The sequence below is a fragment of the Macaca fascicularis genome, chromosome 3 (assembly GCF_037993035.2).
Source record: "Macaca fascicularis isolate 582-1 chromosome 3, T2T-MFA8v1.1".
NCBI lineage: Eukaryota > Metazoa > Chordata > Mammalia > Primates > Cercopithecidae > Macaca > Macaca fascicularis.
The window spans coordinates 153,703,859-153,729,122 of NC_088377.1; the positions used below are offsets into that span (position 1 = coordinate 153,703,859).

General features: G+C 40.4%; 2 protein-coding genes across 12 annotated transcripts in view; one reads left to right on the plus strand and one right to left on the minus strand.

The window, feature by feature from the left end:
* The window catches only part of DOCK4 (dedicator of cytokinesis 4), a 473,807-nt gene extending 458,484 nt beyond the window's left edge, over positions 1-15,323 (minus strand). For all 9 annotated transcript variants that reach the window (XR_012432797.1, XR_012432796.1, XM_074035823.1 and 6 more), the window contains exon 1: positions 15,023-15,323. Coding sequence is in view for 7 of the 9 variants with exons in the window: in XM_074035823.1 (XP_073891924.1) it covers positions 15,023-15,059 (37 nt within the window). In the remaining 2 variants the exon portion in view is untranslated. The remainder of the gene's footprint in view (positions 1-15,022) is intronic.
* Positions 15,324-15,622: 299 nt separating this feature from the next.
* Positions 15,623-25,264, plus strand: part of ZNF277 (zinc finger protein 277) — a 143,511-nt gene continuing 133,869 nt past the window's right edge. For all 3 annotated transcript variants that reach the window (XR_012432798.1, XM_005550547.5, XM_005550548.5), the window contains exon 1: positions 15,623-15,728. Coding sequence is in view for 1 of the 3 variants with exons in the window: in XM_005550547.5 (XP_005550604.3) it covers positions 15,638-15,728 (91 nt within the window). In the remaining 2 variants the exon portion in view is untranslated. The remainder of the gene's footprint in view (positions 15,729-25,264) is intronic.

Genomic DNA, 25,264 nt, shown 5'->3' on the forward strand with positions numbered 1-25,264 from the left:
CAGTAGCTAGTCACAGGTGGAATCATAGCTCACTGCAGCCTCAAACTCCAGGGCTCAAGTGACCCTCCTGCCTCAGCCTCCCAAGTAACTTGGACAAGTGTGAGCCATCACACCAGCCATGAATTTTATTTTCACTCCAGGGTTCCTCCCTGCTCCTGGTCCATCCTCACTCAAAGACGCACACATTTATTCCCTTCACGTAACTCAGCACTGTTTGGTCCTTGGCTCTTATTTCCCTATTTCTCCCCACCCCTCTAGCACCCATCCCTATCTCCTGAGGCACCTAGTGGCCTCTCTGTCACCACTGTGCCCCACACCCCCACCCACCAGCAGTCAGCACACTGACTGACCATCACTACCAGAGACTAATGCTAGAGTAAAGAGACAACAAGGGGACTTATTTCACACAATACTGGTATCAACACTAGTATCTTATTTAAAAAGTAAAGTATAGTGAGCAATTTCTTCAGCACTGTCCATAGAACCCCAAAGCCTAGGGTTGTGCCTCCAGATTCTGGCCCTAGGTCTTATGTACAAAGGTGTTTGATACCATGAAGGGACCACATGCTTCAGGCTGAGACAGATGAGTGCCTGAATCTCAGCCCTTCACAGGTGGGTCCCCTGCAACAAATTACTGGCCCTCTCTATGTTTGCTGTAAGGCTGGAGTGTGTGCACGGGGCCAATTACACAGGCTCAGCCCTTGGTTAGCATTCATCTTAAAGTCGGGTTTGCCTCTGCCTGTCCACTCTTATTTTTCTGTAATTTAAATATGGATATGTTTATATACTATATAATATTACATACTACATATACTTATATAATATATATAATTATATATGTATACTTTAATATTATATATTATATAGTATATAACTTAAACATAGTATAATTTAAGTAAGTATAGTATATATACAGTGTTTGTGTGTATGTGTGTATATATATAGTGTGCATATATATATATATATAATTATACACTATAGTTTCTATTTATCCTTCCCAAAATCTCTCTCGAAGAAGAATCAATCCTAAATCCATCTTTCTTCCTCTGCCCAGTCTTAGAAAGAATCACACACACAAAAAGATAAACCATTTTCCAAGATACCTAACATTGGTCAAGTGACAGGAATAAGAGGGGACAAGGGGGAAGGGAGGGAGAGGAGGCGGAAATTACCCAGAAGGAAGAGGAAAAAGGTTTTCCAGATATTTAAAATGTAATTCCACTCAGCTGTTTATCTTGCGATCTTAGCAGCCGGTGACTCACTCCTATGGGAAGTATCTCAATATGCAACTTCTATTCTTTTGTAGAAGTTCTGAGTCTTCCAGGATATGAGACACCCTTTCCTCCTCAGGGCTGTTTCTTCAGGTGCACAAGTGAATAATATCATCACCATCCCAAGTTCTTATCTTCATTTTAAAGCTTGAAGGGGAAATATCTGTCTTAACTTTCATACTGATTTATCTGTGATACTTTATGCACTCCCTTACTGTGTATTTTTTAAAAAATCAGGGTAACATCTATCTTGAAGAAGTGGTTGTTCAAAGTAAATGAGATAAAACTATGAAACATTTCTAGCTCCTTCCCTTGTCCAGTCATCCAGTTCTATATCTCTCTGAATGCTTATCAAGCTAGCACACTGCCTTATACATCGTAGGCATATCCCATAAATAATCATCCAACAGAAGTTTTTCTACCAACATCTCATAAAATATGCCCTTATGCTTGTCACTAAGAAAAAAAATGCAACAAGTAAATCTTTAGAGGAATGTACTAGCTACTCTCAGGAAACACATATTTAAGGGTAGTAGAAAAAGAAAAAAAAAATGAACCAAATATTGCTTCATTCTCTTCAGGGACCTGACATTCAACAGCCAGGACTTGAAAAAACAAAGTACCCCTAACCCAATGCCCCAAACCAAAGTTTCATATAATAAAACTTCCATCTACTTTTTAAAAATGCTAACCTACATGATTAAACCTGTCACCCTAGGTTTTTATAAATAACTGTAGCAAAAAGAAATGAAGCATCTGAAGACTCTACCTCTTTTGGTTGCTTTGAAGGCACCCAAAGTGATGTGACAACTCAAGACAATGTGAGCAACTTTGCAAAAATGCCATTATTCAAATAAACATATACCTGGAGTTATTAGTCAATATCTACCATCAAAAAATCTAACTCAAATGGGAGCAGTCATCTACACTTGTAATCCTAGCACTTTGAGAGGCCAAGGCAGGAGGATCACTTGAGCCCAGGAGTTCAAGACCAGCCTGAGCAAAATAGTGAGATCCTGTCTCTACAAAAAGTGAAAATAATAATAGCCAGGTGTGGTAGTGCATGCCTATAGTCCCCAACTACTCGGAAGGCTGAGGCAGGAGGATCACTTCAGCCTGAGAGATCAAGGCTGCAGTGAGCCATGATCACACCACTGCATTCCGGCCTGAGCGACAGAGACAGACTATGTCTTTAAAAAAAACAAGTCTAGCTCAATTAAGTCTGTGACTCCAGAGGTGGGCCTGGGGAGTCAGATCTCAAACCACAGAGAGGGCCAACACTAACTACATTGATTACACTGAGGTTGAGAATTCCTCTTCTGTTTTTTTATATCCCTCTTCCTACAATGCCTAAAATGCCTTTAACCCTTCTGCTTGGGCTGCCATACAAAGTACCACAGGCTCGGTGTTCTGAAGGATGAAGTCCCAAATCAAGGTCTGGCAGGACTAGCTCCTGGTGAGGACTCTCTTCCTGGCTTGCAGATTGCCACCTTCTTGCTGCACCCTCACATGGCCCTTTCTCATGCTACCTATGAGGAAAGCATGTGAGCTCTCTAGGATCTCTTCTTATAAAGACACAAATCCTATCAGATCAGGGACCCACCCTTATGACCTCATTTAATCTTAGTAACCTCCTTACTCCATATATATCCATATTGGGATTTAGGGCTTCAACATAAGAATTTTGGAGGAATATAAACATTCAGTTTATAGCACCCATAAATAAGCAATTATTTTTATTATTCTGTAATTGTTGAATAAAATCTCTTCAAATTGTTGACTTTCTATGTTGAAAGGTCTGTCCTGCATAAATTATCCCTGGGCCCACAGTCCAACAGGGCAGAGTTTATAGAACAAAGGAAAAGTGAGCAGTGACACCAACATCAGTCTTCTAAGCAAACATTTCATAGAGAGAACAGAATTTTTACCTTAGGTGAATTCATTTGAAGCTGTTTCAACAAATTAAAAGAGCGATTAGAGTTCTCTTTCAAAGACTTATACCCCACAGCTATATGAAAGCACATCTTCACTGTGGTTACTGGAAAATGAACACAGCAGTGACATCACAGACAGTCAAACTGGTATAACAAGGAAAGCTACTTCAAAATTTTGAAAGAGTACTTTCTGCACATAAATGACAAACTAAATTCAGGCTGTCCAGATGCAACTTGTACCAGCCCAACCTCTAATCCTGAAAAGAAACCCCACAAAGGAAATAATGTTCAGCTTACAAAAGAACTTACATAATTCTTTTCTGATTATAAAAGAAATGCATGCTAATTTAAGAAATTACTAGAAAGTATGAAATTAAAAATAAGCCATCTCCTCAATTGTAACAATTGGTTGTAAGAACATTACAGGTAATGTGTATGGCAATTCTTCACCTGTCATAAGTATTTTCCCATCTTAAAATTCATTACAATAATTTCTACATAGTATATATATATGATATCTACCAACCTGGGGCAAAGAACATAAATATTTAGTCTTCAGAATCAATTTCCATAACTAAAGATGAGAGTATTAAAGGAGATTTTACATACAATTAATGCAAATACAGTTCTCCTAAAAAAAGCAAACTGGAGGCCGGGCGCAGTGGCTCACGCCTGTAATTCCAGTGCTTTGGGAGGCCGAGGTGGGCAGATCATCTGAGGTCAGGAGTTCGAGACCAGCCTGATCAACATGGTGAAACCCCATCTCTACTAAAAATGCAAAACTTTGCTGGGCACAGTGGTGGGCGCCTATAATCCCAGCTACTCAGGAGGCTGAGACAGGAGAATCGCTTGAACCTGAGAGGCAGAGGTTGCAGTGAGCCAAAATTGTGCCGCTGCACTCCAGCCTGGGCGACAGACTAAGACTCCATCTCAAAAAATAAACTAGCAAACAAACTGGAACAAACCTTTACTATGTGTGTGATTTTTTAGGAATCCTCAGATCTTATGCTTAATGTCTTTCATCCAGACTACTGGAGAAAACCTGAGAGGTTTCTTCACTCTTCATACTTTATAGAACTGCCTGTTGATGTTTTGGGTTTTCCTGTTTCTTTGAGACCCTGGCTAACCCCTGAGCCTGTTATCAAGGCAGCTTCACAAGCTCCTCAACCTACTTTGGCTGCCAGAGGAGAATGGAGAACAGGTTCTCTCCTCTCCCCAGGATAGTGAATAATGTTTCATGTAGGATCTCGGTTGGGGCTATTTTCAGTTGCCTTATGTACATGCATCCCCATGTTCCCAAACCTGCCTACTTCTGGTTGCCAACAACAGATGAGATTATTCCATTTTGGAGAAAAAAAAAAAAAAAAAAAAAGACATAGAACCAAATCTCCACATTTCTGCTCAAAGACTTCAGGGAGAAATTTTTGGTTAATGTCCAATTGATAGTCTAATATACAGCAAATTTCTTGGTTTAGGAAAATGTTTCACAACTTGGGAGATAAGTTGTTAGTAAATTCAACTAGGAAAACTTTCAAATTTCATATCCAGAAGGGTTCCCACCAACCACCCTCCCACCAACCTTCTCTCTCTGGCACACTCAGAGGGGACACGAATGGGGGAGGAGAACAAAAACACATGTGTTAGTGGTTTCCAAAAGCCTCCCATGTAAATGTCATGCTCTCCCCTCTTCCTCACTCTCCTGTTTTCTTGAGAAATAGCCATGTTTTTGTTCATTGCTAAGTGACAGATGCCTGTCCAGATTTAGTGGCTTTCCTTCTTCCACAGAGATGCAAATGTGATCACTGATTAAGGCAACCTGGATCTCGAACCTCTCTACAGTGCTAAGGACTGAACTAAAAATAAAGGTATGGGTTCAATTCCACTTTCAGATCTGCATTCAAGGCTAGTTGATGTGTACAGCTCCAAGCCAGGTTCCCAGTTGTAAGTTATTTTATGCCATGTACCATGATTTTAGGGCAATTCAGATGAAATCATCTCTTATCCCCCTACCTCTTTCTCTGTCACCAATACCCTGCCAGAAAAACTACGCTATCCAGTAACCTTTGTTATTGCAATACTTTGAAGGCACCTATGAAATCACTGTCCTTATGAAGACCACAGTACACTTCTCAATGGTGAAGTGGCATCTTCTACAGACCCTTTTCCACCCACCTACCCATCTTCCCATCCCACTCATTTCTGAGAGTGGTCATCTCTCAATGGAAGTAAAAAGATGGGGTGAAAAGACAAGGATTACAGATGCTTCTGGCAGTAAATGGGGCGTCCCAAGTTGGATGTATTGACCTGGTCTCTAAGCTGGTGACAGAGAGTGGGGAAGGGGCAATGGGTCTTCCTGTCATCTTTCCAGTCATTGAGGCCTCTCTGCTTAATAAGGGAAAGCCAAAAGAAGCCACCAACAGGTTTTTTTCTCTTTTTTAATCTAGCTTTATTGAGGTATTGTTAACTAATACAAATTGTATATATTTAAGTTGTACAAACTGATGTTTATATCACCTTAAATATACATACATACATTGTGAAATGATGACTACAATCAAATTAACATATCTAGCACCTCACACAGTTCCCTTTCTTTTATTCCTGTGGTGAGAATACTTAAATCCATTCTCTTAGCAAATTTCAAATATATGTTATTATTAACTATAATCACCATGCCGTATCACTGAAAACCAAGAAAACATTGGTTTTCTTCATCCAGTTCCACCTGCCTTAGGGAAATTTCACGTGAATTTTGCCAACAGACTTTCTGTCAGACTTAGTTTTTAATATCATTAATGTTTGCCTCTTTCTGTGAATTTATTGTTATTTTACTGATTAGTTAAATAGAGCCTACATGAGGGGAAGGGAACCTAGCGCCATCATAAGCTAGAATTCCTTCCTTTAAATCACTGATTTTTCAGGAGTACCATAGTATAACTTTAAGAATTCTTGTGGTTCCTAAGAGGTATTATATATCTAACAACAAAAAAAAACTGCATGTACAAATCTATTGCTTTACATATTGAAGCATTTTTTTCCATTTTTAGATGTGTGCGTGTTCTTAAATGCTGTTTCAGGGATGTATAAATCTTGTTCATTGAAATATTATTCATGCACTGTTTTTCAATATCCTTATTGAGAAATCTCACAAACGTGCACAATCTGGCATGAAATATTTATTTGGGAGAAAACTGTCACAGACATAGAAATAACTAACGCCTTAGCCAGGCAATGCCCTAGAGGGAAGCAAGAAAAGACCATAAAACATAGTTTACTACCAACTCTAAATGGACAGCTAATATTTCTTACTTTAGAATCCTTTGTACCCATATTAATAAAATGCCTCGAGATGACTGCTCTTTGAAATTTGGGGTCTGTAATGTTAAAACTTAGAATGAACAGGCAGACTATACAGAATCAAAGTCAAAGCAATTAGCAAAGTCTCATTTAGACCCATTACTTCGGCCTTCACTCATAAGCCAAATAACCTCTAATCACTCTTCAGCACAGAACTTCTCTTTTTTGCTGTAGACTCAATTTCTACTAGATCTCATCACCTGAATGTTTTGCAGATATCTCAAAAATTGCAAGTATCTCAAACTCAAGGTGGCCAAACAAAAGTCTTCATCTTACATAAGCCTGACCTGCCCAGAAAAAAAAAAAAAAAAAAAAAATTGGCTCTTTTGTTGAATGGCACCTGTATTCATCTAGGTGCCCAAGCCAGAAACAGGAGGACATCTGCTATAAATCACATTTATATCCCCCTGAAATTCACATATTGAAACTGTAATCCTCAATGTGATTTGGAGATGGGGGCCTTTGGGAGGTAATTAGGCCATGAGGGGGAGACTTTATGATGGGATTAGTGCCCTTATATGAAGAGATGAGAGAAAGCTTGCTTCCTTTCCTCCCCATGACCCCCTTCCCCCTACCCATGTGAAGATAGAGCAAGAAGATGTCCACCTGCAAACCAGGAAGAAGGCCCTCACCAGGAACTGACTCAGCCAACACCTTGATCTTGGACTTCCCAGCCTGCAGAACTGTGAGAAATAAATTTCTTTTGTTTAAACTTTCCAGTCCATGATATATTTGTTACAGTATCCTGAACTAAGACAACATCCTAAACTTCTTCCTTTCTTTAACTCTGTTATATCTGATGACCAACCATGTTGCTTTCATTTCCTAAATATTTCTCAGATCTATCCACACTTCACCATGACAATGACTGCTAACCTGATTCAGGGACTTATCTCTCACCTCAGTTACTGCAATGCCTCTCTTTACTCATTTTTATGCCACCTCTTCCTTCATAAATAACAATGTGTAATTTAAAATTCAATACTGCTATTTCCAAACAAAGTTTTTTAAAAAAAGAATTTACTGATAATCTCTATATTCTAACAAAAACATTGTTCTCATCTGTGCATTGACTGCCTCTTCTCTATATGCTACACATTTTATGTAGCTCTAATCATAGTCTATACTCTTCTTTTGTCATTTAACACTAGATACCTGGAATATATTTTTGAAATAGTGTTATTTATGAAAATATTTCATTTCATGATTGTCTGATGCTCCAATGTGCTCACAACCAAAACTGATTTAAAGACTACATGGTCATGTAAGTTGTTTCACAGACAACACGGCAAGAGACAACTCTGTGCATAAAGCATTTTGTTGCTATTGATTTTTTTTGTCATGTAAACTTTAAGGGATGGGATTACTGATTCAAACTTCTGCTAACCACTGTTATACTAGGTAATGTGGCATAATGGCTAAGAGAACAGTTTCTAGGCAAGACAACTTAGGTTCCAATCCTAGCTCCACCATTTACAGTGTGACCTTAAACAAGTTACTTAATCCCTCTATGACTCAATTTCCTGTGAAATATGAGTGATAACTGAATCCTCCCTCATGAGGTATCATGAGGATTAAATGACAATATAAGACAAACTCTTAGAACTGTGCTTTACATGTAGCAAGTGCTCCATAAATGCTATTTTATATTGCAGTTTCCAATAAAAGTTATACAAAAGTTTCCAAAAGGATCATGATTACCATACATTCCTCAGGGAACTGCATATCAGTTTTACTGCAATTACGTTACCAAAGGCATTCCACTTTTTTGGTGATTTTTATTTACTTAGTAGTTACCCAATGTTATCTTGGCACAATTTTTTTAAATGCCAGGGAGTCCAAGAGTTGTTCCTTAAGTAAGTTTAAGTTGCTTAAATGAAGCTAGACTTGGGGAACTTCAATTCCTTATTTTTTGTCTTATATCCTGTAGCCAAATAAGCATACAGTTCAATTTTTTAATAAAACAAGTTCTACAAGTTGCCTTGTCTTTCTAATAATGATCGGCAACATAAAAAATGGTACAAAAGAATAGTGAGTGGTAATCCTACAACTGGCAAAGTACCTCAGTAAACCCATTATCTTTATTCTTCTGTTATAGTGACCAGAGAGTGTTGTCAAAGGACATGATATAGAAAAGTCCAATATTGGTCGTTATGCAATCCTTGTCAAAAAGGTCCTAGTAGGAAGATATACAAGTACTAAAAGAGAAAACGTATGCAATGTATATGATGGCTTTAAATATTTGTTCCATCTTTAGTAAGAAATACTACAGACTTTGACTTACATTGAAGGAAAAAAGTATAATTAAATTCTTTGTTAAAATAAACACGCATATCTGACTATCAGAGACAACAACCACCATTATCGACTCCTTGCCAATGTCATGAAACGAACTCCACAGAAACCCAGTAAGATTTGAGTTGCAGTCCTTCTGGTATCACAAATTAGCATTTAAAGCAGTTTTTTTCAAACTGTGGGTCAGGACCCATTAATAAGACAATTTAGTGACCAGTATTTTTTTTCATGAAAAAGAATAGAACATTACAGAGTATAAGCAAGTGCTATTTCAATTATATGTGTGTGGGGTGGTACTGGGGGATAGTTGTATATATACTAGGTCAGGAAATTAACTATATTTCTTATGGATAATAGTTAAACAAGATCAAAAGCTACTAATTTAGAGTAAGTCACTTAACCTTTATGAAACTGTTTTCTCATCTCTTAAATAGAAATTACTATTCAACTTCAAAGGGTAGACTCAGATAAAACAATTTCCCTTTTTAAGTAAAACATTGTATTACTATGTTACAGTTACAGCATTTTAGAAGGGTTTCATTAGCGTTTAATGTTCCTCTGACATATATACTCATAGCATGAAGTCACTATGATAGAAACTTAGACATATTGGATCAAACATAACTGAGAAAATGTTATCTCCTTTTGGAAAGGAATAGAGCTAGAGATAGGAAAACCTAAATTTCTTGAAATTTTTATAATCTCCCTTGTGGTATCTACCATAACAGCCTCTAAAAATACACACACACACACACACACACACACACACACACACACACACAAACAAGACCATAGAAGAAGGGCAGCATCTCTATGTGGCTTCAGGGGCCTTGTGAAGAACTGTTACTTAGGAGAATGACCAAAAGAGGGGAACATTTTTATAGGCCATTCCCATAGGAGGCCAGATCAAGAACATGAGCTGCCATCCCACTGTCTCTGCATGGCCCTTCAGTGGTATTTTACTGGGAGGTATAAATCATTCCTCTTCTAGTCCCACTTAAAGTTTAGAATCCTGTGTCAGGCTCTAAATGTCACAAACAATCCCAAGCAGCAGATCATTATTTAGCTCTATGTGCTATGTAGGTACATCATGGGATCACTAATAGAAAACATTTTAAGAAACTCTTAGCTAAGAAACTGCAAAAAACTAAGAGTAATGGAAACACATCCTCTTTATGCTCTCTCTCACACGTATGCTACCATTAACGCACCCTTCTGAGGTGAATGACACCTAACAATTCTGTATGAATAAGAAAAGGTGCATCTTCCACCAACATAGAAGGGACTTTAAAAAGGAACATGATTCCTACCCAGATGAGTCCGAAAACCCCTTCAAGAGAAATAGAAGATAGGAATTTATCTGATAACTGAGTGATACTCACACCATACAATTTATTTTTTAAATGACACTTTTGACTTCAGATCAGCTTGTTCTGAGTTTTGCTTCTTATAAAGGTTCATGGATTTTTCTGCACCGATCAATCCAGCCCATGTTCTCCTGTCAAGCTTAACTAAGCTCACACATGTAAAACATCTGGCTAGGTTTGAGAGGTACAGCCTTCAGCTCAGGAAGATGCCATGACTCACCTGTGAATCTATGCATAAAAGCCTATTGGACAAATGAATGCACAAACATATCTGCAAAGGTCTTAGCTTCCTCCATGAATAATTCCCACCACTTTAAGCTGGGGTAGGGTTGGGAGAGGAATAGGGGGTGCGCTAACAGATGAGGGCATGCAGGAGGTAGAGGTAATCTGAGGAAATTAGTGAGTATGCAATCAAGAATGCTTTAGTCAGCATTTTGTGCAATAGATCACTAAAGCATGTTCCTCCAGTCTCACTGAAACTTTGTACACTTTGATCATCATCTCCACTTTCCCCAACCACCCTCTTTCCCCAGACTCTGGCAACCATCACTTTAATCTCTAAATTTATGAAGTAAACTTCTTTAGATTCCATATGTAAGCAAGATCATGCAGTATTTATCTTTCTGTGCCAGACTTACACTTACTTCACTTAATATCCTCCACATTACTGAAAATGACAGGATTTCCCCCTTTTTCAAGACTATATAATATTCCATTGTGTATAGATACGACGTTCTCTTTACCCATTCATCTGATGACGCACACTTAGGTTGCTTTCATATCTCAGACATTTTGAGAACTGCTTCAGTGAACATGGGATAGCAGATATTTCTTCAGCATACTGATTTCAATTCCTGTGGATATATACCAAGTAGTGGAATTGCTGGATCATATGGTAATTCTATTTTTAGTTTGTTGAAGGTCCTCCATGCTGTTTTACATAACAGCTGTATTAATTTACATGCCCACTAACAAGTGCACAAGGGTTCCCTTTTCTCCGCACTCTCACCAATACTTGTTACCTTTCATTGTTTTTATACAGTCATTCTAACAGACGTGAGGTGATATCCACAGAATGGAGATATAATAAATAACAATGCATTGTATACTTCAAAAGTGCTAGAATGGATTTTAAATGTTTTTTACACCACAAAAAATGGTAATTATATGAGGTGTAATTTGTTAATTAGCCTGATTTAATCACTCCAACTGTAAACATATATGAAAATATCACACCGTATGCCATAAAATATATACAGCTGGGTGAGAAGGTGCATGTCAGTAATCCCAGTCACTCAGGAGGCTGAGGTGGGAGTATTGTTTGAGATGATCAACCAGGAGCTTGAGGCTATCAACCAGGAGTTTGAGGCTATAGGCTATAGCGCACTATGACGGCGCCTAGGAATAGCCACTGTACTCCAGCCTGGGCAACAGAGCAGGACCGTGTCTCTAAATTAAAAAAAAAAAAAAAAAAGGAAACTTAAAAAATATATAATTATTATTTGCCAAGGACAATATATTTAAAAAACAAACAAACAAACAACAACAACAACAACAAAAAGCAGAATGCTTCAGTCACTGCCCACGGAGCTCCTGCTAGAGAGAGAATCAAACAAATTGAGAAAGAGAGCAACCAGCACCTCAGTTCTGGCAGCTTGCCAGGTAGCGTTTGCTTACCTCTGATCTTACTTAAAAACCATGTGAGATATGTCACAACAAAAGTGTCTCTGTCATAGCAGTCTCAACACAATGAAGATGTTTTTCTAACCAAAAGACACAGTTAGTTGGAAGAGCTCTACATAATTAGTACCAGGAAAGGCTTTAGTTAACACTTGCCCCAGACGCTGGGACCCAGAGAGGCTAAGAGATTTTACCTAAGGTTACACAGCTGGCAGCAGTGTCTAGCCCAGAATCAAGAGCTAACTAGAATCTCCTAAGGTGAAATTGCCTATCACTGTGCGTCTTAATATGTTTTCTAAAAGACAAGGTTCCCTGTTCCTCAGAACTATAACTTCATCACTGTACCTTTTCATAAAATCAAAACACTTACGACTGAGTATTCATTGTTTTAATGAATTTAATCATTCATTAAATGGGGCAGGCCCATACATCAGATATGAAAAAGAATTTCCATCTCCGATACATTTTATTACAGACATACAATTTAAGTAATTTTACCCATGTTTACAGTATGCTGCTTGAAATTTAATCATAAGTATATAAAAACATAATTATCTCATACATGAGAGTATATGAAAAGTACCTTTGCAGAAATATATAATTTATACTAAAACTTCACATATTCTGTCACAAAGACTGATTTATTTCAAAGAATGAAGAAACTGAATTACTACTACATCTGGTAACAAAAGATCTGTGCCCATAAGCTCTTTTCTTTAACATCTATAAGAACTACTGAGAAAAACACAAACATTAACTAAGGTTAAAAGAAAAAAAACAACTTGCAATATAAGCAGCTACAAACAGTGCTCTCCATGTTGAAAAATAAAGTCCACACATAAGTATCCTAGCAAAAATTTCACTACACACACACACGCCTAACAGATGGATTCTAAAAAACAGCTAAGCACTCCACAATCCAAATGCTCAAAAATTAATAATAAAGGTTATTTAACATTCTGGCACATGTGATATTGAGAACAACAGCAGTAATTTGGGGCAGAAGACCCTCTCTCTGCTCTCGCCCTTCATCTCATTCAACCTCTTTTTCTCAATTGTGAGCACACCCTTCTGCCTCCCCTACTCTGCAATCAAATCACAACCACCCAAAACCGAGGTGTCTGCTGCAGCCCAAAACATTTGACTGATAATATCCGGTTTGCCATTCCAGGAAATCCCAGAGCGGTTTTTAAGCCTCTGCCCACAGCTTATAAAGAAAGGCAAGAGAGGAACTAATCGATACCAGCACCCCAGCTGTGACCTGGCACATGAAGAAATCAAGAAAATAAATCCCATCCATAATCTGTATAATTTAACACTTGGAAGAGAGCAACATCTGGGATCGACTCCAAGCAGGACAGTTTTGCCTGGATGGATCTGAGCTTCCTGCACTGAGTGTTAAAGCCGCTTAGGAGGCGATGCCCTCTGGTCCCTCACCAGTCCAGCAAAGGGAATATCATTTTCCTAGCAAGCGTTAATCTACCTCCCCAAAAAAGAGGAGAGTGAGGAAAAGGAAAATAATAACCACTAACATCTACTCCTTGCCAGTCAAGAGGCTGGCAAAGACTCCCCTGACACTTTGAAGGAGGGAAAGCTGGAAACCTTTCCCAAAGGTGGGTTCAGGTCAAACTATTGTCTTGCTAATCAGTCACAATACAGAATGGAAGCTAATGTGAAATGTGGATATGACTTTGGTGAATCCTACAGTCCTTTCAATGGACCCCAAAGTCCTATCCCCAGGCAAAGTTGGGAAAAAAACAAAAATCCCCTCGGACTACGACTCCCTGGGAAGGCTTTCCAGATTCTTTAAATTGCAGGAAAATGAATTTAGAACATAAACAGATACCTACACATCATCTAAATCACTAGATCTGTCCTCAATTTTAAAACACACACACAAACTACACCAGTCGGCAGAACAGGGCATTATAGGAAATAAAGAGTGTTAGTAAAATCCATAATGCTTTCTCTCTGTTAGACCTTCTGGGAGGTTATAATTGCATTTGGCCGGCTGCAGGCTTGTCGGAGAGCCTGGCTTCTTAATAGTCTCAACCCTAAAAGGAGTAACTGTCAAGGGGCGACCCAGCTGAAATCAAACAACAAAAACGGGAACTGTAACCCGCCTGAAATGGGAGGAGGAAAAGGGAGACTCCTGTATTCATCAGTCAACATTAATGTCCTTTGTTGTTCACCTTTGCACAGAACAGCGAGCGCTATCCTGTTCCTTTTTCTCCGAACGCCAGTGTCAGGATATGCTTTCCTAAAAGCTATCTCCCTGCCCCCAAGAACCAGGCTTTCCTATCTCCCTCCCTATTATCACTCAGCAGCCCTGTATCGCCACACCGCCCCCACTGCGCTCACCCAGGGTCGAGAGGGTGGCCAGAAGTAAAAACACTGCTGAAATACCCGTTCTCCTCCAAAGACCAAAGAACCGAACGGCGCAGATGTTGAAATTTACCATTGCCCCCGCCCCGCAACACACACACCCCATAAACCCGGGATCACAGGGAGGGAGGAGGGTCAGAGAGGGCTCAGCCTGTCAGAGCGGCTCTCTCCAGGACCCTGCCACATTCCACACTCCGGGAATGTCGATCCGAGCCAGAGGGAAGGGTTTGCGCCTCCCTACTGTTTTGGGGGTGTTCTCTCTGCCCAAGTGTTGTTGTCTCCCTCTCCACCCAGGGGAACCGTTGCAGCTCCCTGTCGCTTTGGGGAAGAAGGGTAAGGAAGGAGAGAAACCCTGTTCGCCTCCTCTTCCAACTTGACACACACATACACACACAGAGACAGACAGACAGACACACACACACACACACACGCCCAGTTGCCACTCCAAACTCCGCAGGCAGAGCCCGAAGCGAGCGGGCCGGCCGCGCACTCCCCCAAGCTGTCCCGGCGCTCTGGGAATCTGTGCGGGGCGCGCCGAGCCCGCGGTGCGGGGCGAGAGCCTGGTGCGCAGCCCTCTGCCTGGAGCTGGCTCGGCAAAGCCCCGTACCCGCTGCGCGATGCCAGGATTAGGCATTTTCAGCCGGGCGGAGCAAGAGGGGCGCGGGGGCAAGGACGAGAAATGCGCACTCGCTCGGGCCAGAGCAGAATAAAAGTTCGCCCCGCGGAGACTCACCCACGCCGTATTTCTCGTGCTCCGTAGGTATCCACATGGCTAAAGGGGCTCCGGGGTCTTGAGGCTTTGTAATCCCCGCGCCCCTTCTCCGGTTCACAACAATGCACAGTCCCCGAGCAGCGCTGCAGCGCCGGAGCCCGGGGGCTTCGCGCGGGCTGCGGGCGCTGGGCAGGATCTGCGCTGGAGGCTCCTGAGCCCAGCGTTGACACTGCGCCGCCAGCAGCTCTCCCGGCGGCGGCTGCTCACAGTCCTCAGATGCGCTCCCGGGGACCCGGCGGCGCAGTCATTGTTCTGATTCACTGAACTAAGCGAACACGCCGGGGCACTCTCGGGCGCACCCCCGCCCGCCAGCGCCTAGTCCAGCCCTCCCGTCCCGGGGCCCCGCGGCACGCTGGGAATTGTAGTTCTGGGCTTCCCCATCCCGGAAGTGGGAGAGGCAATTGCGGTTCGAGGCGGGGATTCAGTTTTACTAATTACGTCCTATTGGCCCAGAGGGCGGTGTAGGTGTGGAGAAAACACAGCGTCGACGGGGAGTTCACCTCCAGTCGCATTTCTATTGGTGCCACCCCGCCTCTGCCCCGCCCTGCGGCCCTCCCTTTTCTTCTCTGCCGGGTAATGGCTGCTTCCAAGACCCAGGGGGCTGTCGTCCGAATGGAGGAAGACCGTGATGGGAGCTGCAGCACAGTCGGGGGTGTAGGTTATGGGGGTGAGTACGGTGCCCCGGAGGCGCGGCTGATGTGTCTTCCTTTCACTATGACCGGGAGTGCAACGGACCTCTGGTCTGACCCTAGGAGCCCTTTAGCTCTGGGCCGCCTGGGTTCAACGGGGCCCCACGGGTGGTGGCCCAGAGGGATGGGGTGGAGCCGGGGGCGGCTACTTGGTTGGGGCTGCCCGGGGAGGGCGGAGAAAATGCCTTGGAATGGCCTTCCCCTCCGCCGGGGAAGCTCCCTGAGCGTTTGTCTTCTAGTTTGGAGCTCCCAGCTTTGCGCTAGCTGCTGAGTGGGTTTGGTTTAGGTCTGGTTCGCGCGCATGTGTTTATAACTTTGGGATTAGCAGCTCTTTTTTTCCTCACCAGTACACTGCCTCGGTTTGCTTGGTTTGACCTTGCAGATGTGTTTTATTTAGCTTCCGTAGACTTTCCAGTCGCAGACTGGTGGTCAGTGCTATCCACTCTACACATTTGCCCAGTTTGTGAGTGAAGTGTCTTCTGAAGGGAAAGTATCTCACAACCTCCCTGTCGATAGTTAACTGCTCTGGGTGTTCTCCAGATTTGGATGTGGAGCCTGAGACATCTTCCCAGTCTCTGGGTCCTTAGAGAAAGAAAAGGAAAGTGGTAGATAATTCGCACTCGTGGCTTCAAAGAACATTTGAAAAGGGTTATGAAAATCATCACAACTTTGGCTGTACCTGACTTTCAAGTTGTCCTCTGATCCACTGTAGGAATAATAAACCAAATTTTGAAAGCTGCAGGGGGATTGTGTTTAAGACTCTTTTACCCTTAGTCTATCGCTCCCCCATTCCCCCCACCCCATTTTTGCCTTGGTGTGTAATTTAGCACAAGTTATCTTTTTCTGATGAACATGGTTTGGGGCTTAAATATGGTTCTCAGACTGTTGAGACTTTGTTTTTCGGTTTATTTGTTTTTGCTTTCACAGTTAAATTGATATCATCTTAAATATTTACCTCAGCGGCACAGAGATGAAGTGCAGTTTTTTCCCACTTCCCAACTGTGGAACTCCCTACTCTGAAATTATTTTAGTACCCCTACCAAACAAATCTTTGGTAGTCTCCTGAGTTAAATATTGAGTTTAACACCCTAATGGTTTATTATTGGGTTGGTTATATATTGGGCTATCGGATGGTAACAAACTATTAAATTTTCCTAGATTCTCAAAGTTCCAGAGGGCTACGAGTTTGAGATCAAAAGATACACTCTTTGGTGAATTTATCTCACAGTCTAACTTATTTTAAAAACTGCACTTTGGGAGGCCGAGACGGGCGGATCACGAGGTCAGGAGATCGAGACCATCCTGGCTAACACGGTGAAACCCCGTCTCTACTAAAAATATACAAAAAACAGGGCGAGGTGGCGGGCGCCTGTAGTCCCAGCTACTCGGGAGGCTGAGGCAGGAGAATGGCGTGAACCCGGGAGGCGGAGCTTGCATCCGGCCACTGCGCTCCAGCCTGGACGACAGAGCGAGACTACGTCTCAAAAAAAAAAAAAAAAAAAAAAAAAAAAAAAAAAAACTGGCCGGCGCGGTGGCTCAAGCCTGTAATCCCAGCACTTTGGGAGACTGAGGCGGGCGGATCACAAGGTCAGGAATTCGAGGCCAGCCTGATCAATATGGTGAAACCCCGTCTCTAATAAAAATACAAAAATTAGCTGGGCATGGTGGCGGACGCCTGTAGTCCCAGCTACTCGGGAGGCTGAGACAGGAGAATCGCTTGAACCCGGGAGGCGGAGGTTACAGTGAGCCGCAATTGCGCCACTGCGTTCCAGCCTGGGAGACACAGCGAGACTCTGTCTCAAAAAAAAAAAAAAAAAAAAAAAAAGGGTATGCCTTTCAAAAATGTAAAGTATTTAAAAGTATTTATTTTTAAATTTTAAACGTTTAAACGTTTTTAAAACATTTCAAACCATTCAGAAGTGTGTGAAGTAAAAAAAATGAAAATTCCTTCACCTCGCAGTACCACTTCCCAAGTATAAAGTGGTAAGAGTTTGGTACCTAATCTTTCCAACATAATCTTTTTTTTTCTTTTAATCCTACAATCCGTATTCTGTTAAACCAACCTATACTTATATGACACCCATCTGTACGGTTTGATTTTTTTTAATAAAAAGGATAAATCTAGGTAAACTAAAAGATCTGCAACCTTCTTTTTTCTTTCAGCAGTCTATCATAGAAACCCTTCCACGTCAGTACATTTGTTTCCTTTTTTTTTTTTAAGGACTGTGCCCATCATATTCCAAAATATGAATGTGCCATGCTTTAGCCATTCCCTTATAAATGAACATGTAGTGGGACTTTAGTTTTTCAGTAATGTTGCAATGAACAGCTTTATGTACATATATTCTTGCCCACTGGGTGTATATTTTGGGGGAAAATTGCTGGATCAAAGGTTATGCAAGTTTAAAATTTTGATAGATGCCAGACTTTACTCTTAAAATATATTCAGCATACATTGCCACCTGTAGTATATGAGTGTTCTTTCCCCCATATTGTCACAAACTTTGAGGAAATAATTAATCCAGGACCAATGTTTCAATGACTAGTGGATTAAGTAACTGATAGAAAGCTTAGTTTTTGGTTCCAGTTTGTTTTCAACAAAAGTGTTGAGTAGTAGCGAATTTGCAGTGTCTATAACATAAAAAAATTTCTCATCCTGGGTGAGAACTACCCAGTATTCTCATTGTCTTGTAGCAGTCAATAGGAGAAATTAATGGTTGATATTTTTATGTCATTCTTATAAAATTGTCATTAAAAATTCTGCTTAGTAGGCCCGACGCGGGTGGATTACGAGGTCAGGAGTTGAAGACCAGCCTGGCCAAGATGGTGAAACCCCGTCTCTACTAAAAATACAAAAAAAAAAAAAAAATTTCTGCTTAATAACCTATGTATTATTCTGTTACTTTTTCCAAAATCTTTTCAAAGCCAACAAAGTGTGTTATAAATTTTAGGTGTAAATATTTACATTAAAAGTATATTTTTTTGTTAGGCAGTGATTTAGGTTATCAAGGATGTCTTGCCCTGTAAAAATCATACACCTTTTTGGATGAGTTCATGACCTTTGTAGGGACACGGATGAAGCTGAAAACCATCATTCTGAGCAAACTGTCGCAAGGACAGAAAACCAAACACCGCATGTTCTCACTCATAGATGGGAATTGAACAATGAGAACACTTGGACATAGGATGGGGAACACCACACACCGGGCCCTGTCGTGGGGTTGGGGGATGGGGGAGGGATAGCATTAGGAGAAATACCTAATGTAAATGACGAGTTAATGGGTGCAGCAAACCAATGTGGCACATGTATACATATGTAACAAACCTGCACGTTGTGCACATGTAACCTAGAACTTAAAGTATAATAAAAATAAAATTTAAAAAAGTCTGGCTAACACGGTGAAACCCCGTCTCTACTAAAAATACAAAAAATTAGCCGGGCGAGGTGGCGGCACCTGTAGTGCCAGCTACTCGGGAGGCTGAGGCAGGAGAATGGCGTAAACCCGGGAGGCGGAGCTTGCAGTGAGCTGAGATCCGGCCACTGCACTCCAGCCTGGGTGACAGAGCGAGACTACGTCTCAAAAAAAAAAAAAAAAAAAAAGTCATACACCTTTTTGACTTCTTGAAAACTGCTTCTTTTAAGAGATTTTCCTCTTGCTCTGATTAAAATGTTAGTCTGTGCGTTTAATACCCTGGGACAGTGAGGCCTAGGAAGACTTTTTATAGAAATCCTTGCAGTTCCTCAAAATCTCTGCTAGTGAGTCAGTGGGTGGGGTGTAGGCAGGTGCAACACTTTCACTGAGACCGCTGTGTTGCCAGATTTCTGTGGCTCCATCCTTCTCCAAGAAGGTCCCCAAATTGACGAGGTCAAGTCTCTTTTGTGCTTGTTTTTGTTTTGTTTTTTGTTTTTTGTTTTGAGACAGAGTCTTGCTCTGTAACCCAAGCTGGAGTGGAGTGGCCTGATTTTGGCTCACTGCAACGTCCGCCTCCCTGGTTCAAGTGATTCTCCTGCCACAGCCTCCCCAGTAGCTGGGATTACGGGCGGTTGCCACCATGCCCAGCTAGTTTTTATATTTTTAGTAGAGACGGGGTTTTGCCATGTTGGCCAGGCTGGTCTCGAACTCCTAACCGCAGGTGATCCACCTGCCTCGGCCTCCCAAAGTGCTGGGATTACAGGCGTGAGCTACCATGCCCAGCCGACTAGGTCAAGGGTTAAAGGACACTGCTTTACATACATTTGAAGAGTAACCAGGGTTTCAATTTGTCTCCTAAAATTAAGAACAGATAATAAATAGATTCAGCATCCCTCACGTGGTGTTACTGGCATTTATTCCTTTGCTGTTTTTAGTTAAAAGTCAGCAAGATAGCACAATTTAATGATAATACATTTAGGAGGCTTTTGTGACTGAGGCTGTATCTTCTGACAGTATTAATCTGTATCTCCATATTGTAATATTCTGTCAAAGTCAACTTTTTTCCCTCTGAATGCATGTTTAGTAGTTGATGATTTGGGTAATGCTTGGGTTCTGGAGACCATATTATCTGATGATTTTGGTAATGTTTATCTTCTAGAGAACTTACTATCTCATGTGTGATGTCTCTGGAAGAAAGGGGGAAGGGTAGCAGGTGATGTAAACTCCTCATTCTTGTATTTCCTATTTTAATAAATGGCATCAAGTCTAAGCTAGAAACCTAGGAAGCATCCTTGATTCTTAACTCACCTTCAGGTACTGAATTTGATCAGTTAGCAAGCCTTATTTTTCTGTGCCTGAAGTATCTTTTGAACCTGTTCCCTCTATTCATTGCTACAGCCACTATTCTAATTCCATTAGTAACCCTCACCATTACTGCTGAATTACCTACCTGCATCTCCCATAGCCCAGAAAGTGCTCTTGAGAACCAGTTGTATGTGTGTTTGTCAGCCTGATTCTGTTCTTGGCTTATTGTTAATGTTTAATAAATGTTTGACCAGAATGGCATTCTAGCCTGGACGATTGCAAAACCTTCCTGTTGATCTCGCTGACTCTTGACTTTACCTCCTTCAATCCACATTGTAAAACAAATATATTCATGGATCTCCACTTTAAAGCTTCAGTGTAATTCTGCTACATGTATAATTAGGTCCAAATTCTCTGTGTGGCATTTAAGATTCTAATTTACTTATCTAGCCTCATCTTCAGTCACCCTGCTTCCTTTGCCATATCTCCATTATCCACTTACCATGTCACACTGTAGTTATTTTTTGGCAACTTTGTCTACCCCAGTGGACAGTGAACTTCTTGAGGTCAAGACTTGTCTTATTTCACTTTTGTACATCCAGTGTTTATCAAAGCTGCATACGGTAAACATTGTGTAACAGTCTAATGTTAGAATATGCTTGAAATTTATTCAAGGCATTTAGATTGGCAACTATTTTAAGCAGAGGAACTGAAATAGAATAAAAAACTAAGTAGATGTTTTATACTTGTGAAAGGTATGCATACCAACTAAAATGCAAAATATCAGGAAGATATTCTGTCAAGGTGATCATAGTTCGCATTTAAGGATAGTTTTTCAGTTTTTTAAAATGAAGTTTTAATGTTGTTTAAATAATAATTACATTTTTTAAAAGAATACTTTAGATCTGGCCTTTATAACTTTAAGCCTGTAACTGAATGACCTACCACAAGGACCTTGAATTCTGTCTTTCATTATCTATATGGCTGTTACCAGTTTTCTACAGGCTGTCATTCTATTTCTATAAACCATTAAGTACAGTCTCATATATTTGACATGACAGTGGAAAGAGGACTAGACCTTATTTTGGCAAAACTGTATTTAAATTCCAATTCTGACATTTAATAGCTGTGTAACAGGTTTATTATATGTGCTGCCACATTTATGGAAATATCCATATATACCTGTCTTGCAGTTATTGTGATTATTTCATATTTATATATTTATGAAAGTGCAGCATATTTCCTATTTTAAAGTCAGACCTCAGTAAGTATTAGTTGCTTTCATTATAAAGATATGCCTAATTATAAAAATATGCCTATCAAGAACTGCCTTCTCTTTGAGACTGCATTCACTTAGGAAGCAATCTAAATTGTGGAGTAACCCTGGGGAAGCTTAGGAATGTGTTGGTGATAACTGCTTATGCTGTCAATGCTTTCCTGGAATTTGGGGGTTGTCAGAGTATCTGTCAGTGCTACATACTAGTATTACAACTATGTGCTCTGCAAGCCTTTATATTATCTTCTGTATCTTTTCTCACTTCTATACAGTGCTACTCTACTCACACCCAGCTCCCCACCCCCATACATGCACTGACACTCAAAGTCATCAAGAAACTCAAGTAACATTGTATACTGGGATTGCCTTGTGAGGTATAGGCCAAGGGATGTCAGAAAAGATAAGAATTATAGAAAATACTCTTGTAGGTCTTGTTTGGTGATATGGTTTGGCTGTGTCCCCACCCAAATCTCATCTTGAATTCCTGTGTGTTGTGGGAGGGACCCGGTGGGAGATAATTGAATCACAGAGGCAGGTCTTTCCCGTGCTGTTCTTGTGATAGTGAACAAGTCTCATGAGAGCTGATGGTTTTAAAAAGAAGAGTTTTCCTGTACAAGCTCTCTCTTTGCTGCTATCCATGTGAGACATGACTTACTCTTCCTTGCATTCCGTCATGATCATGAGGCTTCCCCAGCCACGTGAAGCTGTAAGTCCAATTAAACCTCTTTCTTTTGTAAATTGCCCAGTCTCAGGTATGTCTTTATCAGCAGCATGAAAACAGACTAATACATTTGGTATAAGGTTCTGAAGAGGCCTTCTTTAAAGCATTCTTTTGTTTTCCTGTGACAAATCAATGGGACCCAACTTGTAGGATGTTTAGAGAAGAGCTCTTATTAAAAGGGATATTATAATAATGATGATGCATATAACATTTTTTTGAGCCCTAACTGTGCCAGATACTGTTTCAAATGCTTTTATAGGTATTGTCTCATTTCATCTTCACAGCAACCCCTAGGTAGTCATATTATGCTTTTTATTTACAAATGAGGAAACTGATGAAAAGAGTAGCTTGCCCAAGGTCACACAATAACTGAAAAAAGACTTTTATCCTATGCACAGTTGTCATGATGTCTCATGGTAACTAAATTCCATTGAATGAAGTCTGAAACAGACTTTTCTCACACATAAATATGCTCTAAAGCCAATGTTACTTTAGAAAGGCAGTATGGAATAGTGAAAAGATTTTAAAATCAAGTCAACTTAGGATCAGATTCTGGTAAACCTCTGAACTTCAGTTTCTCTTCTGTAAAATGAGTAATACTGTAGCTATATTGCTGGGATGTGGAAGTGATTAGGTGAGATGATATAATAGTCTGGTCTTCAATTGAGACTGTTATTTCAGTCATAGGTATAGCAACATCTTTGGCATATGTGCCAGAAGTGATACAAGTGATTTTAATATGTCTTTTGCACTTGAAGAGCAGTTTATTATTGAGGGATTTGATGGGTCAGATACTGAATTACATTCACTTATTGTGTTGACCTTGACCTTCCCATTCATGCAAAATTATGATGCTGCCCTTTACAACACACACTCATACACTTACATTTGGAAAAACTGTAAAGAAGATGTCGATCAGATTCATATAATAGAAATCATACTCACTTCTAAATATAAATCACGAGTATATAGAAACAAGCAGTGTGCATAAACTGCTATCTCCAGTGATTAAATCTTTAAATGTTTCTATTAGCTCTTCTTAGAGAATTTTGCCACAAACTTAGGGTTCAGTTTTGACTTATTTGATAAACTTCTCAGATGCTGAATGAGTTGGCATTTCATTGACAGTACCTTAAAGACTTGCTACCTCATGCTGAAACAAGTATGTTCAACTGACTGACTTGACCTAAAGGTGAGCAGGGCAGCTTTTTTCGGAAGTGGTGATAGATTTGACTGATCAGTCTTCTGTTTTTCTTTACATCTCACTGATCATCTTTGTGACTAGTGGCATTTATCTGCAACATAGGCAGCTGGGGTTGGATGATATCTTTGGCTGTAGGAACCAAGTAAAGTTTTCTAGAGCTAAACAGGATTTAAACGTTTGCTTCATGGGGTGAAAGGAGGATGGGAAAGAGGGAGTCAACAATTGACAAGTGGTAAAATATTTAAAGTTTTATAGGATAATGTGGGATACTATTAAGCTTTCTCCATGAGTAGAATATTTAAAATAATCAATGTACAGTATTGAATCAGTAAAATGTATAGAAGGAAAAACTGGAATAAGAGTCAGAAGACCTGGATTCTGAATGTGAATTTGTAGCTTTTTAGCAATGTGAACTTGGGAAAAATCCTTTAACCTCTCTGAGCTTCAGTTTCATCAGGAAAAAAAAAATGATATTGATATTATTGGGAGGTTTGGTGAGGGCAGTGTACATTAAAGTACTCTATTAATCTTGAGGCACTATGAAAATATAGGAACAAATAATGCTACTGATAAAGGTCTGTCTCAAGAGGCAGTAGCGGGTACAAGTCCAAACTTTAGACTTGGATAAACTGGAGTCAAAAGGAGCTGTCAGCTAAAAGCTGTATGACCTTGAGCAAGTAATAGGACCTTGTTATTACTGTTATGGCTGCTGCTGCTGCTACTACTACTACTACTACAACAAAAGCTTGGATGTAACTTTAAAATGATTACAAACTAATCAAAGAATATTAAAGCTGGAATCAAGACAAATCCCACATTATACAATATATAAACTCTGTAAGGACAGGAACTGTTAAATATACCTTTAACCTCATCCTTTGGGACAGTGTCATGTTGTGATGGCATTTGGTGGTGTGTGGCAACTGTGAATCAGCCCCTTGCTGGGTTCTATATGGGATACAAATGAAGAACCCCTAGCCTTATCCATGTGGACATCTCAGTGTAATTGGTGGGCTCTGCATCCCTGTCTCACCAGAGCTAATCAGAGAGTCCCTTCTAATTCCATATAGCACTGTGGGAAGAAGTAGATACTTTCGAATCTGTGATATGCATGCCTTGCCAGAGGCGCTGAGCACACTAAAGCTTTTACATGTGTTTATTTTTAAAAGAAAGGAAATTCTTGTTTTGCCTCCTTGTTTCTCTAATACTGTCCTCATTTCATGTTTTTTCTTAACTGAAAGAAGAACTCTCCCCTCCCCCCAAGTAATCACAGAGGCTCTGCCTTTAAAAAACTTTTTTTAGTGCTTTTATCCAAATAGAGAGATTTGTGGGTTTTTTTACTAGTAAAGACCTCAGAATTGTAATTGTGGTTATTTATTTAACACAGTCTTCTGTTATGTAATAAGCTTCTATTCACCAGTAATAGCCAATTAGAAAAGAAAATATCCTGTACCCGCTAATCGTAATTACCATTATAAAGCAATTAATAGCAGGAACTGTTGCTGAACTGTAACATAACATCAATCAAGCTGTCTTTGCCAAGGCACCATACAACTGATTTTCTCAAATGAAGGAGGGGAGGGGAAGGAAAGGAA